Source organism: Nanorana parkeri, unplaced genomic scaffold (assembly GCF_000935625.1).
Source record: "Nanorana parkeri isolate BGI_ZX_2015 unplaced genomic scaffold, ASM93562v1 scaffold87, whole genome shotgun sequence".
In the NCBI taxonomy this organism is placed as follows: domain Eukaryota; kingdom Metazoa; phylum Chordata; class Amphibia; order Anura; family Dicroglossidae; genus Nanorana; species Nanorana parkeri.
Genome location: NW_017306355.1, coordinates 1,769,303 through 1,785,406, shown reverse-complemented (window position 1 = coordinate 1,785,406; position 16,104 = coordinate 1,769,303). Strand labels below are relative to the sequence as shown.

The 16,104-nt window shown below is 41.5% G+C and overlaps 1 protein-coding gene across 1 annotated transcript in view; it reads right to left on the bottom strand.

The window, feature by feature from the left end:
• F12 (coagulation factor XII) overlaps nt 1–9,218 on the bottom strand; it is a 32,996-nt gene extending 23,778 nt beyond the window's left edge. Inside the window, exons 1-3 of the mRNA XM_018552385.1 lie at nt 9,162–9,218; nt 3,441–3,486; nt 3,245–3,338 (exon numbers count right to left, since the gene is read on the bottom strand). Of these exons, the coding sequence (XP_018407887.1) occupies nt 3,245–3,338; nt 3,441–3,486; nt 9,162–9,218 (197 nt within the window). The remainder of the gene's footprint in view (nt 1–3,244; nt 3,339–3,440; nt 3,487–9,161) is intronic.
• Between the last annotated feature and the right edge of the window lie 6,886 nt (nt 9,219–16,104).

Here is a 16,104-nt window from a genome sequence, read left to right as displayed (position 1 = left end):
TTCTGTTCACATTTGCCCATGTTTGGCATGTACTTACCTCAGGTAGCAGTACAGATAAATGCCCTCTGTAGAAAAGTAGAAGGCAACAGATCCTCGGTGCCACAAAAACACCGTAATGCGTATGCGGAAATCCTATAAATATCACCTATCTCAAAGCTGGAGTAGATATCGATGTTTCATGGAGAGAAGAGAATTAGATAGTGGACAATTGGTGAATAACTACCATATTGATCACGCCCTCTTTTATAAATATACCCATAAGTATGTATTTAACTTAACAAAATCACAAATAAGCAAACACTGAGCCACTCATTACCCCTTTTAACTATAATTTTTCAGTAGACCCCTTTAAACTAAGTAAAAAAAACGAACCTGTATTTACAAGGGCTTTATTTATCATTGAATGTAAAGTATACATATTCAGGATTAATCCACAGTAACCAGTTAGATTCACTTTAATTTTACTACTGTCCTGGCATGAACGTGGAGTCTATGAAGCAATGCTGACAGACGTTATTTTAGACAAATTGATATGTAAGGTCCAGTATGTTTACTTATTTCTATCTGACATGCCCTTATTGATTTGGTTGTTAATGGGAAACTAGCTTATTCTCAGTAAGTATACTTTTTTAGTAATTATTGTAATGTTTACCTTAGCCTTACCTTGTTTAAAGCCATTTTTATGCAATTTTTACTGGGTTAGTCACAGAAACAAGGTTTTTAAAAGGTTGACAGTCACTTTATTTATCTTATACATCTAATAAACTGTAAAAAGATTATAGTTTCTCTATCAAGATTAACTATGGCCCCTTCACACAGGCCCCGTGCACAGATCCTCTTCTGATCACAGCAGTACGGAGTGGATTACCGCTGTGACATCCGTGTCCGTTCAGTTTTTTCTTTCATCTTGCAATGGAGGAAAAACTGCATTTTCCAGACCCCACGCCAGTCTATAGGGAATCTGATGTAAACACATATGTGTCCGTTTACATCAGATTACCTCCGATCTAGCATGATCTGGTCAGTCGAAATGGATCACTGTTCCGTCTGTTTTTGCGGACACGGCTGGAGGCGTGGGGTAACCAGGCGTAAACGCACGCTTGTCCGTTTCCACATGGTAGCACTTTCTAAAGTGCTTTATTTTAAGTGCAATAACTTATAGCAAACCATCACAAACCATCGTGTATTGGTCTAAGTTCAGCAGAATTATTATCATTGGTTGCTGTAGGTTAATGCACTTAAAGGACAACTTCACCTTTAGTAAAGTTACCCATGAATAAATCCCCTCACCCCACTTAGTGAAAGCTATCTGGGATTATGCTTACTTTCAACCCCAATCCAGCGACCTTGCCTCTGACATGGTCCTGACTGACACCTCCTGTCCTGCTTCCTGGGGTTCTTAGTACCAATATGGGTGCCGCATGTTAACTTCTGTCTCTTCAGCAGAGCTATTCAAATAACACAGATAAAATTCCTTCTTACTGAACTCTTAAAACCAAGCTCCCTTTTCTTGACAAATATCATGACCAGGAAAAGCAAAGCATGGCGTTGGAAAAGTGAACAATACAGGTGGAAATGTCCTAGAAAAGTAGATAGAGCATCTCTCATATACTGTATAAAAGCCTTCTCACTGCTTATCACACTCTTTCACTGTTTATTAAACGTACACCTTAGCCCTCTATGATTGTGCATATGCATGTGTAGATTTCAGAGACTAATCGTCTCAGGAAGCTGCCCATTCCTCTCCCAGTCTTGAAGTCCCAGAGTTTTAATTTATATAATTTTTTAGTAAGTACATGACCCCATTAAATGGTGTTTTCATGTCTACCTGCAGGTCAGCTTTAAGGTATACTTTACAAATGGCATTGTTCTGTAAAACTTTTTAAATTATTTTAAAAAGAAATGGTGGATAGATGTGTTGCCCCCATCACCTTTTGTGAGGTGGCTACTACAAATTTTATGGTTGCCAGAGCTGTAGTCAGTCTGGCTCAATTATAGTTGGCATTTATCTGGTTAATTCCAGGTGTTCTGGCATTGATTGCACCTGCCTGAGTGGAGTATGACTGTGCTGCAGTGTGGGGCAACCAATGGGGGACACTGTGAATGTGTGTGCAGCCCACCAGCCAATCACTGGGGCTCTCACAGCCAGTGTTGCATGCTGGGACAAGGCATATATACTCCAGGGAATTGCCATGCCATGTGCTCTGTGCTGTTACACAGTTGCAAAAATATGACACAATGCATAGTCATAGTTAATGTTCATATAAATGTGAAGTGAGAATTTATATAGTTAATTTCCTTAGGCTATTGTCCTTTGGCACTAGTATAGCTGGTTAATATACTACCATCTTGTGGTTGTTTTGGTTATTGCACACGTGTCGTCCGTCCGTTTTTTTACTACGGGCGGACGGCAAGAGGTTAATCTGTTCGCATGGGGGGAAACATTACCATCTTTGACCTGCAAATACCATCTGTTCATTCATCTGCTACATCCTGTTGTCTGCTGTAATCCTGCTGCATTCAATAAAGAGCTTTGTGGATGAAAAGGTATTTGGTGAATTCAGCTATGTAATAAAGACTGTCCGCGGTGATTATATCTGCTTATACAGGCCAGGCATAGAGGTCTCAGCAAGGTATAAATCGCTAATACAACAATCAGAGCCAGAATATGCTCAGTCTGGCTCCAGCCATGGATTGGTCCAGGTTGGGGTGCTGTCCAGCCTTCCGCCAGGCTAGGTCTTGGGAGGTGGGAACACTTGAGTGCAAGAAGTGTTTCGCTAGGCCTCAAGTCTGGAGGAGGCCTCTGCTATTGTTGGAAAAGGAGAACCAGGCAAACTGATGGCTACTGGAGGTGCCTGGAATAGAGAGGGCCTCAGGAGCATTACTGGTGTCTCTCCCACTTAAGATTCTGTGCCAATCCCTATTCAACTGTGCTGCAAATCTTACCTGGGACTGGTAAGTCTGGAGTCTGTGTCTGTTTCACCCTGGATGTCTAGATAGCTAGGCCTCTATACCTTCTCTCCCAGAGTGAATATGTTAATAAAGTTCTTCAGCATCATACTTCTGGCCTGGATTTCAACTCTGTGGGTCACCTGAAGGGGGCAGTTAATGCTAATGGGGCAGCTGGTCACCAAAATCCCTAGACAGGTTAGTGATGATCCTGGCTATTCTGGCAGCTCCTTCAGGGGTGAGCGCTACAGATGTTTTTGCACAGAATTGCATGAAATCTACATAGCAGCCTTACCATGGCCTGAGTCTTCCTCTTCTGATACAAGTGTGGTGCAGCATGCGGGCATGATGGAATGGGAAATGGCACAGCTGACCAGTCTCTGTTAATACTGAGGGACATACAAAAGGATGATAATGTAAAGAAATTGCTTTTTAAAAAAAAAATAATAATAAAATAAGATATTCACTCAATAGAACACTCAATGTCTTACCTAATCCACCTAAGCCAGGTTTATGTTTTACTCTCTCTCTGCGTCTCTAGAGTATAATAAATAAATGAAGAATTAGTCTGATTAAACTACACAACCCCATATCCAAAAGAATTGTCAGACATTGGCTTATGTACAATGCTGTGCAGATATTTGATCTAAGCAAGACACCTGTTCATGTCAAAGTAGAATTGCTTGTGAATATAACAGTATATTATCTCTATATGTATACTGGGGCTGTCATGAAATTATTGGTAGAAAAGACAGTGAAGCTAGAACATGCAGATATGGTACAGCACACCCCTTACTTTGTATATATAAAATATTATAACATTTACTTATTCCAAAAAGAATATTCATTTAATGTGAACCTGTATTCAGGACAGATCCATCAAAGTAATACAACCACTGCACTGATCTTACCTGCCCAGCACTCCCCAATTTTTTGCTATCCAAAAATCCAATGCAATTACAGACTTTCTAAAAGTCAGTGTTTGCATAGGACTAAGCATGTTGCCCCTGCACCCCCATGTGCCAGCACTCAAGACTGGTGAAAGGTCCCTCAGACACTGAGCACGGAATTGTGGAAGGCAGTGGTAGTGATCACTTTAGCGATGAAATGTCCCTCAGCGACCTCATGTCTAACACACTGTATTGGACGGGATGACTCATAGGACCTTAGACCGCTGGAGCGGAGGAGGGGTGAGGCTGCAGGGACCAGTGTAGCAGCCAGCTGGTTCCGAGGTTCAGGTGAGAATATCTTTGTTATCTTCATCCCTAGATGAAAACTAGCACTTAACCCTTGCAGTGTGGGGGTAGCCCCAATGGTTAAAATTATCTCTGCCCGGAGTTCTGCTTTAAGTAGTTACAGTACTCTGCTACATTTGACTAAAACAGCTGAAGTTACGTAGTACTGATTCTGTGCTGTTTGTTACATACTACTGACCTCTGCACTGTGCTTTACATACTACTAACCTCTGCACTGTTTGTTATGTACTACTGACCTCTGAACACTGTGATACTTACTACTGACCTCTGTACTCTGCGTTACATATTACTAAACTCTGTACCCTGTGTTACTTACTACTGACCCCTGCACTCTGCATTATTACTCCTGACTCCTGCTCAGCATTACTTACTCCTGACCCATGTAGTCTGCATTGCTTACTAATGATCTTAGTAGGTTATCTCCTTAAAATAAAAAAAAAGGGCTGCACCCTGGTGATATTTGACCTCTTATATTGTGTTTAGGTAAATCTCTACCTCTCCACGGTGGTCTACCCCTGATTTAGACTATTTCTCATTTGTTTTATGTTGCCTGGCATTCAGCTTTAAATGTACTGGAGTAGTATGTCAATGAAAAAAACCTGTAATGTAACTTGTAATTTACAAGAACATGTGCATATAAATACCAAGTGCCCAACCTATAGCCCAAGGACCACAAGCAGCCCTTTGTTACTTGTTGTTTGGCCCTTTGACACCCTAGTAGTAAAAATGGAAGCACTGACTTGCAAAGGGGCAGTTATCTATAGCAGTCTCATGTAGTATGTCCCCTGTCTCTGACTGTACCCTGCAGCATGTTTCCAGTCTCTAACAACACATGTAGCACAGTACCTGACCATCATTACTTTCTAGTATGTCTGCAGTGTAGCCCCTACCACCTTTTGTGGAGTGGCTTCCAGAAATTTAGTATTGCTAGAGCTGTAATCAGTCTAGCTGATTTATAGTTGGCCATTATCTGGTTAATTCCAGGTGTTCTGTTATTGACTGTAAATGTCTGAGTGGGGTGTGACCCTGCCGCAGAGTGGGGCAGCCAATAGGGGAACATCTTGAGTGTATTTGTCTCACCAGCCAATCACTGGGGGTTTCATGGCCAGTGGTGCATGCAGGGGAGTGCATATACTTTATACTCAGGGGAATTGCCATTTGCACAGTCCAGTCTGTCCCCGGGCGTAGCCTGGGGGTGGGATGCTTAGTGATAGAAATGCTGCCTGGAATAGGCCACAAATGTGGACCCTAGAGGGGTCAGAAACTGAGTGAGAAAGAGAACCAGAGAAGCTGGATGGCTACTGGAGGTGCCTGGTACTGATATGGACCTCAAGAGCAAGCCTGGTGTCTCTACTATGGAAGATCTCATGCTTATCCCTGTTCAGTTGTTGCTATATTACCCAGTGTCAGCTTGTTCTCCTGTTGATTCTGCATTTTGGAAGACTGAAAGGGAACTGGTGACTCTGTTTTATTTTTGCCATAGATGTCCTAAGCCCTATACCCTCTCTCCCGGTTATGAAGTTCTCTAATAAAGCAATTGAAAAGGCATTTAAAGTGACTGGCCCCAAGTTTCTTGATCACACATCCCTTCACTGGCTAAGGATCTACCCGAGAGTGAAATGTCAGCCCTCTCTGCCCTTTGGGGGTCACCTCCAGCAGTCTCTGTCAGCCTTTTGTAGCATTACATACACTGAGCATTATGTAAGGCTTTCAGGTGCCATAGTTGAGACCCTCTATAGCTCATAAGTTAAAACACTTATATAAATCATGCATGCCTCTACCACATTACTACATAATATAATAATAATATATTCAGTTCTTTCTGATTCATTATTATAGCTTGTTTATCTTAGACTTTCCCATAAACCTCACCTACTCCCTCAAGAAGTCACTGTAGTGATCGCCAATATTTATACAAAAATGTTTTGTTTTTTTTAAAACAGACATTGCAGCCAACCCAGCCAAACCTACAATGCTGTCTGCAGTCTCCTAGCACCACTTTGTACACAGGACTCTGCCCTGGACAGTGGATTCAGGTAAGCACCAGTCCAGCCCATTCACTTTCAAGAGTCCAAACCTGGGGATATATTCCACCCTGGCTCCCCATCATCTAGTCTGGTTACAGCATCACAATAACAGGATGCTGTTCTTTTGTGGTTGTGGTTTTTGTTTTAAAGGAGAACAATGAGGTGAGTGATTTTCACTCACCTCATAGTTCGAGCCAACGTGTGACAATGAAACTGTCACACATCGGCTTAATAGATCGGGAAGTGAGCGAACACATGCCGTCGCTCGCTCACTTCTTGATCATGTCCCTGCAGAGAGCTGTGACTATCACTCGCGGCTCCCTGCAGGGATTCCCCCACTCCCCGCTCCGATCCTCCAGCGCTGACTGGAGGAACGAACGGGGGAGGGGGCAGGTACAGCTGGCTCTGCCTCTAGATAGGCAGAGCCAGCTGTCACTCACGCAGCTGGGTGGATCTCGACAGTAATGTTGGTATCTGTCCCGGCTGCGGCAGTCTCAGTATACTGCGAGCTGTAGCTTGAGGTATACTGAGCTTTGGGTCACTGGAGGACGCTAGTTTGTGTCCTCCCGTGACCCCCTAGGAGAACTTTGGGGGAAAACGCTTACCCCATAGTTCTCCTTTAAAGAATGCAAAGTGGCTAATCATGATTTTACAAAAGGGCTAATTTTTCTTGCAGGACAGTCATGTGACTTACTAAAATTTACAGAAAAATATGTTTAGTGATAGAATATGTGAGGCAGTGGGATCAATATTTTTGCTACATTGTAGGTGCTGTGTACAGTGACCAATTATCATTATTGGTAAACTACATGCATTACTCAAAGAGGACCTGTCACTTGGTGTGCAGCTACAAGAGGTGCAGAGGGAACAACTACTTCTGGACTCGTTGCTATACTAAGGTTACCCAGGTTAGGTATCCCTGTATAATAAGAATGTCAATACTTACCTCTCCTACCACCCATGCTGTCAAACACCACTCTGCTCTATGAATCTATGGGGAAATCTATTGGGATAGCTTTTTCATTCTTCTTGGTCCCTTGAAGATCCACCTGCTGACCTCCATTTTACTACATGGGACAGTATTGACATGGAGGACAGCTGGATTCCTCATTAAAGGACCTGTGCTTGACATTGCAGGCAGCAGGATATGTATTTACACTCTTCTTTTACAAGGATAGCTGACCTCGCCTGGGTAACTTTAGTAGAGTGATACGGTCAGTTTAAGAGACATTTGCTCACATTACAGTCTGTTCAAAATAAAGCATTATTTGCCTTTCCTTTAAGTCCTTTTAAATGTTGTTATCAGTATTTTCTGGCTCTAGTAGGCTTGTAAGAAATGAAGAATAGGAAATTTTACCCAGTCTCATAAATATGTAGTTCTTCAAGGCTGAACAGCACAATTCGATTTTTCACTTTCAAAATCAGTGACTCATTATTATCATCATTATCATTTATTATTCTTTATCTTTATTTCATCATAATTTTTATATTTATTTTCATCAGACCCATATCACCTCTATACTTTATTATTTATGTGATCTTGGGATAACACGTAATGTTTGCATACATTTTGTTTTACTATTATGGATTTTATTCTAATTTTGCACTGACCACAGTTCCGATTTCTTAAATAATGAAAATATTATTTTTGTTCATATTAAAGAACATTGTTTATGAAATATGAACTGTATATAAATGTAGAAGTACTGTACCTGCTTATAAATGTAGTAGTTCTTTATTTCGCTTATTTACATTGAGCCTATTTCACAGCCATTCACACCAATGCCATGTGTTAATTACACGTGCGGAAGGCACGTTGCATTGCCATTCATTTGAATGGCACCCCAAACGCACCTTTTGGCTGCAATGTGCTCAACCATGTCAGAACGAGTGGTGCCGTAATACCGTGCATTGCATTTCAAAACAGTAGTGCGTTCATGGTGCGAACGGGCCCTTTAGAGTACATTAGAGCAATATACATCAGTCCCTTCCCTTGAAGCAACTTAAAATCTACTGTGCCTAAAACAATTGTAGACAAATATACACACATTAGAGCCAGCTTTGGTTACACCTTAATTACCCTACATGCATATTTTGTTTCTTTAAAAGCTAAGTGCAGCTTTAAAACCATGTTCCATGTTACACCCATATTTAGGGCTTAACATGGATCGTGATGCCCTTCCACAGCCTCCCATCTTCAACACAGGATCTGTGAAAGAAAAAACTACAACTGCAGCAGAGGAACTCAATGGAGTGTAGGTCTCAACGGAGTGTAATTGAGGTGACACCACCACACTTGTAGTCCATTGATTAGCTCTCCAACTCCATAACTAAAGGTCCATACCTCCGTACGGATCCGTACGGATCTGGAGCAGGAGTAGTAGTCTGCAGGAACCTGTGTATTGCACCCGCCATTCACTAATCGCTATTGCAATGCTCTGCAGGCTCCAAAGTAAAAGATTAATAAATGTACATTTTGTTTTCTTTTTAATACATGGGTGCAATTATGATTGTTTACAAAAAGTGGAATATACTTCAGAGTCTGACAAACCTGGTCAAAGCATGCTACTTTATGTATGAAATTACTGGTTTTCTAAGTTCTTTTGAGGGAAATTCTCTTTAAGCTCATTAATATCTAACAGATCTTCAGTTCTACAGCTCTAGTCCACATCCTACAAAATATCTGATAACGTTGTTTCTAATTGTCAACAAATCTATATCAAACTGTTAGCTAATGGAGAAATTACCATGTGGTTTATAGAGTTCACATAAGGCAGAAGATGGCAAAAATACCCAAAAGTACTTTTATACAAGTCAGTATTCATATAAGGTTATTCATTTATGATGTGACTCAGTATTAGATTTCTGATGCACAGATAGACATATATAAACAAATGCACACTTAGCACTGGTGATAGAAGGTACTTACTGGTTTAGCTTGAGCAATGGCCAGAACAAGCAAGACGAATATAAGGAGAAGCTTCATGATGACCACATAACAAGTCACTAAGCTCAAAATTGAAAAGGCAAAGGTTAGGGCGCCTGGATTGCACAACAGCAAAAAGGGGCATTCACCTTTTACCTCTGTACCGCACAGGTATGTGTGAGGGTGAAGGACAACACTTTAGTTTCAGGTCTCATCCGCAATCATGAAACAAACATACTGGCATTATGAATTTCCATAAACGGGGGTTGCAGCTTTAAAGTGGACCACTAGGCAAAGTTTTTTTTTTTGTTAATATAAAAATCTATGCTTTTGGACAAGGACTCACTTAAAAAAAAAGGTTAACGAGCTGCTATACTACTAAACACCAAAGGGTCTACAATCTTCTTAAATAAAACTGTACCGTGCTGTTCAGCTCTGTAATCCAACGTTTGCAATAAATAATGACATTACATTTTTTTTTTTAAATGTACATTTATAATTTTTTTGCATTGGTGTCTGCAAAGCATTGCATCTATAATCAGTGGGTCATGGGTACAATGCACAGGCTTCTGCAGGCTGTTCCTCCAACACCGGGTCCATACGGGGGTACGGACCATCGCTTATGGGGCTGGGGGAAGTAATTGATGGACTACAAGTGCAGTGACGTCAACACGCATGTGCACTGTTTAGGTCTACGAGCCTCTCTGACGCTCTGGCATATGGGAATTGTAGTCTTACATTCATAGATTATGTGAATGGATCTGTGAATGGATGATGCAGCTGTAAAAAAAAAATACAAGATGCTGCGGGGAGAAGAGCCCCACAATTCAGGGAAGGAGAGCAGTTTGAAGGTGGGGGGGCTGTGGACTGTGACCTTAAAAAATCCAGTGTACCCATCGCACTCCTGACCGAATAATACCCATAGAGTCAGGTGGGTGTCAAAGTGACTGCAGATGCCTCTGCAATCCAAGATAAGTGTATGTATAAAGTCACTCGCACTCCAATAGAATTTCAAGTCAAAAACGGTTTTCTGACTCGATTGCTATCACATCATTATAGCTGCTATGTGATAGCAATCAAGTCAATAAACCGTTTTTGACTTGAAATTCTATTGGAGTGCGAGTGACTTTATACACACGCTTATTTCATGTCACTCACTAAATATAGGTGTACCATGAAACATGGTAAGAAAGATAGAAGTAACCTTTAAACTCCAGAGAGGCTAAGAGTGGAGAAGGGATTGAATCTCTACCTGGTCTTTAATGCTTTATGCATCATCCACTGGGGAGATCTAAATAATGTCCTTTTTTGGAGAGACAGTCGCCTCTCCAGAGTTTTAGACCCAGTTTTCAGATAACTGACGTGTATAAGAAATGTTTGGCTTCCCTATCTCATTGTTATCAACTCAAATATCATAAGGGGTGGGTGGGAAATGTGCGTACATTGTGATCTCAGTGGTTCATCTAGGCAGTTATCATGTGTTCCTGGGCGTGTTATTCTGCTAAATAAGGACTGCAGCAAGTGCAAGGGATTGTTGTGGACCAGATTCATTTTGGCATTTTTTGAGGCACATTCAGCACTTTCTAGAACCCTCATGTGTATTAAGTTACAGTTTATGGGGAGTTTGTAACATGAAAGTATATATATGTAGACTGTTAAAATTCATATGAATCAATGTCAGCATTTCTAAATCATATTTTTTTTAAAACCTTAAAAAGACATGTAGTCTTTTAGACACGTAGCACTTTCTTATTTAACGTGAATGTGAGCTACATAAAAAAATCGCCTTTTTAGCGCTGATTTGAGCTTAGCGACTTTGAGCTACATTGAGCTACAGTGCACATATTGTCACGCTACATAGCACTACTTTTGGCATGGACTTCGTAGCTGCTACATTGGGCTGTATCCATTCAAAAGCGGTCTTTGATGTGGCATAATTCCTATTCCTGTTTCCTGCTTATGTTCCTGGTTATATTTCTGTGCAAAAGTGACCCTTCTGTAGCGCAATATCATCGCGCAATGTCACGCGACATTGAGCTACACCATTGAAGTCTGTTCGGCCAAATCACACAAAATCCACCGAAAAATAGGTCATAGCTCAAACGACAAGGTTGAGCTACAAGCTAAAGGCGACATTGAGCTGTGAGATGTGGACAGCTCCATTGAAATGCATTGGATGAGCTATATTGAGCTACACTAAGCTGATGTTTGAGCAATTTTTGAGCTGTAATCGCGCTACAAATTGCTCAGTGTGAATGGGGTCTAAGGTGAAGCTGGGTGTCCAAGAGACCCCTAGTGTCACCTTTCCACTCTAAATAAGCTATTGGAGTGCAGATTGCATTTCCATAGCTTATTGCTCGGCTTCAGCAGCCAAGCAATGACAGCTACGGGACTGGAAGTGATGCAATCAGCAGCCTCCAACAGGGCATTAGAACGCTTTAATTTCCTCTCCATAATGTGGTCTACCACAAAATGGCCACCAAACCTCCTCATTGGAGACAACTATATGAGAGAAACAGGTTCATTCATATTTTTGTGATTGAAACATTCATTTCGATCAAAACAAATTGCTTCATCTAAAGCTGATCTAGTTCTCTAACCTAAACTGACTAAGCGTGACTGTTTTTTTTAAGAGAAGAGATGGGCTACAAGAAAATGGTCACCTGTCTTCTGCAAGATTTCTCTGGCTGCTTCTATTATGCACCTATGGCAACAAGGAACAGGAATCAGAGGATTGGCTGTGGCAGGAACACAGAGTGGAAGTGGGAGGAGCAGTTCTTGGATTATAATAATTTAGCCGGCGGATTTTTCTTAGGGAGCCACAAGTCCGGTTTGAATAATGTGCCCGGGTGAGAGGCGGGCTGACACCCGGACACAGGATTCCAAAACTGACGTGATAAAACACATAGTTTCTTGTTTGAGATTAACTCCATTACAAAGACTAGAGGACACCACCTAAAGTTGGTGGAGAAAAAATTCCAGCACAATGGGCAAGAGGGTTCTTTACAGTAAGAGCAGTTAAGGTCTGAAACTCACTGCCATCGGCAGTGATTTCAGCCAAGAGTGTAGATTTGTTCAAGAAACGTTTGGACAATTTCTTGAGGGACCGTAATATCCAGAGATACCAGTATTCCTAAGAATGAGATGATGCGTGGACCTATATGGGTTGGACTTGATGGACGTATGTCTTTATTCCACCCCAAATACTATGTAACTATGTAAAAACTGGACTGCCCGGCTGAATTCCGGATGGGTGGCAACCCTAAGCTAGATGCCACCGACATATGCAGCGAAAGGGTCCGGCCCTAGCTGCCTAGTTTGCCTAGTGGCAGCGCCGGCCTGGGTGGTAGTTAAGGGAACCTGTTGCTTTAAACTGCATGGTTAAAACACAAGTTCACCTTTGGAAAATTGCCAGACATAACATAATAGTCATAGGAGAATTCCGATGCTTTAGAAAGAAAACAAAGCTTCATACACTATATTGCCAAAAGTATTGGGATGCCTGCCTTTACACACACATGAACTTTAATGGCATCCCAGTCTTAGTCCGTAGGGTTCAATATTGAGTTGGCCCACCCTTTGCCACTATGACAGCTTCAACTCTTCTGGGAAGGCGTCCACAAGATTTAGAAGTATGTCTATGGGAATGTTTGACCATTCTTCCAGAAGCTCATTTGTGAGGTCAGGTACTGACTGATGTTGGACGAGAAGGCCTGGCTCGCAGTCTCTGCTCTAATTCATCCCAAAGGTGTTCTAGGTCAGGACTCTGTGCAGGCCAGTCAAGTTCCTCCACCCCAAACTCGATCATCCATGTCTTTATGGACCTTGCTTTGTGCACTGGTGCGCAGTCAAGTTAGAACAGGAAGGGTCCATCCCCAAACTGTTCTCACAAAGTTGGGAGCATGAAATTGTCCAAAATGTCATGCTATGCTGATGTCTTAAGAGATCCCTTCACTGGAAATAAGGGGCCAAGCCCAACCCCTGAAAAACAACCCCACACCATAATCCCCCCTCCACCAAACTTTAAACTTGGCACAATGCAGTTAGGCAAGTACCGTTCTCCTGGCAACTGCCAAACCCAGACACGTCCATCAGATTGCCAGACAGAGAAGCGTGATTCGTCACTCCAGAGAACACATCTCCACTTCTCTAGAGTCCAGTGGCGGCGTGCTTTACACCACTGCATCCCACGCTTTGCATTGCACTTGGTTATGTAAGGCTTGGATGCAGCTGCTCGGCCATGGAAACCCATTCCATGAAGCTCTCTACACACTGTTGTTGTGCCAATCTGAAGGCCACACAAAGTTTGGAGGTCTGTAGCTATTGACTCTGCAGACAGTTGGCGACTTCTTTGCACTATGCGCTTCAGCATGCGCTGACCCCACACTGTCATTTTACGTGGCCTACCACTTCGTGGCTGAGTTGCTGTTGTTCCCTGTTGCTTCCACTTTGTTATAATACCAGTAACAGGTGACCGTGGAATATTTAGTAGCAAGGACATTTCACAGATGGATTTATTACACATGTGCCAACCTATCACGGTACCACGCTTGTAGTCACTGAGCTCCTGAGAGCGACCCATTCTTTCACAAATGTTTGTAGAATCAGTCTGCATGCCTAGGTGCTTGATTTTATACACCTGTGGCCATGGAGGTGATTGGAACACCTGAATCCAATGATTTGAAGTGGTGTCCTAATACTTTTGGCAATATAGTGTATATTGTCCCTGTAGCAGGAAATTAAGCTGAAAAGCTAAAACTATACTTGTGATTTGCTATGGTATTCCCATTACCAATACTGACTTTAGTACTAACCAGTACTAACGTGGACCAAAAATTTGACATGGACCTCAGCCTTGTTTGTTCACATGAACATCACGTGACTTATGTTGTGATGAATCTTTTTGTGTGTCATTTTCAATTAAGATATCACATGCATTTAAATACTGCTAATGTGTTATATATTATTTAGAGCGCAAAAAAAAATCCTGATTCCATTTACATTTAATGACTTTATTACTAATGTACTGCAGATTTCTAAATTTCCACATACCTCTATTTAATATTAATCAGAACGGGATTACAGAACATTTCCATCCTAAAATCATTCCCAAGTGCTTGATATAATGTAACTAATGTATTCTAAAACCTTATGCTTGAGTGCTACAGGAAGCTAAGGTGGGTTCTCACCATGCAAATATGTCATTTTAGTACAAGCAGGGGTTTCATTTTAGCTTATTTATTTAAAGCTAAACTCCAGGCAAACGGCGAACTACACGGATGCAATATACAGTATATATGGGAGTTATTTTACCTGCCAGAGGGTTTGTATTTCTGACAATCCAGTCCTGTGATTGACACAGCTCCGATCCAATGCACAGCCCTGTCTAGCAGATGTGGGAAGCTGATCTTTCTATGTTGTGGTTTCTTTTTCATTTGCAGGTCCCTACCTACACCCTGGACAGTAAAAGGAGAAGCAACACACTGATTAGCTCATCTCTGTGTCACTTTGCACCCTCCTCCTATCAACAAGCTCTTTGCACTACAGCACACCTGAATGGCTTCTGAATTCTGTACAGTAGACTAGAGGAAGCTAATAACAATCAAAATCAGGTATACTGCTTGTAATAAAAAAACCAAAATAGAAGTAATGACTTATTACTGCATTTGTTATTCATTTTATATATGCCTGGAGTTTAGTTTTACTGAGGGAAATATGTGGGATTTCACTGCTGACTTCTCCATCTGAAAAAGCTGCTTGCCGGGCTCTTAAGCTGATCCAATAGATGTAATACTATTTGAGTCACTCAGTGGAACCAGTGTCAAGAGTTCTAGCTTCAATTGGACTACACTTGTTGCCTACCTGCTCAATGACAGTGGTGTGGAATATACCAAAGTCAGGGGCAGCCAGGCAGCTAGCATTTCTGAAGGAAGTAAGACATAGAAATCTCTCTATTTCCCCTACTGCATGTGTCTGTATAAAATAAAAGGACAAACTGAGATGTGTCACATTCAGATAGTTCAGTACACGCACCCCCTACTTTTCTGAGTCAGAGGAGCAGCGAAGTACTAAACTTTGCTGGCTTCAAGGTCAACCTTACTTAAAGCTATATTTTCAGTCATGCATGGTTGACAACACTGCAATGAGTTTACTGCAGAACAATCAGTGTTGTCACTCTGGTACAGGGAGTGGAAAATTAACAGATTTACTGGCAGGATCAGCAGGTAATAAAACTGTTGTTACAGGAAGGGGGGGGTTTAGATTGCAGTATACATGACATTTTTCCTTTTGACCATAGTTCCACTTTACTGCAGATGATTGGCTGTAGTCACTGTTTGGCTGATAATGTTCCATCCAGCTCCTTTCATTTTCTGATTGAAGGATGTTAGGCAGGAGGATGGCGTCAGCGCCACCCAGGGAACAAATTTTGTCTGGTTCATCAAGAACAGGCCGAAATTTCTCTCAGTGTGTGGCCAGCTTTAATCTGCTTGGTTGCAGCAATTTTACATTGTCACTACCTTACTGAACCGAATAAACAAGGCAGAGTTATTTTCAAAACCTGAGACGCTGCTTATAGCAAACAAACTCTGTTGTTTTTAGTACCGCTGAAGATAGAAAAATAAACATCTGCCTTGTACAGGCTGGGCCACCACTCCTTTTCACTCTTTATATAAATATGCTCTGCAATGATTTACATAGTAACCTTCATTTATAAGCAACACAAACACCTTCAGCACCTAAAACATTTTCTCTCTATGTATCTACAGTACTAGCTGTCTGTCTTTCTATTAATCTATATATCTATCAATATCTTTATATCTATCTATCTTTCTATCTATCTATCAATCCTCTTTATTTCTATCTATCTGTTAATCTATCAATCATCTTTATATATATCTGTCTAGCTATTATTCTCTCTCTCTCTCTCTCTCTCTCTCTCTCGCCC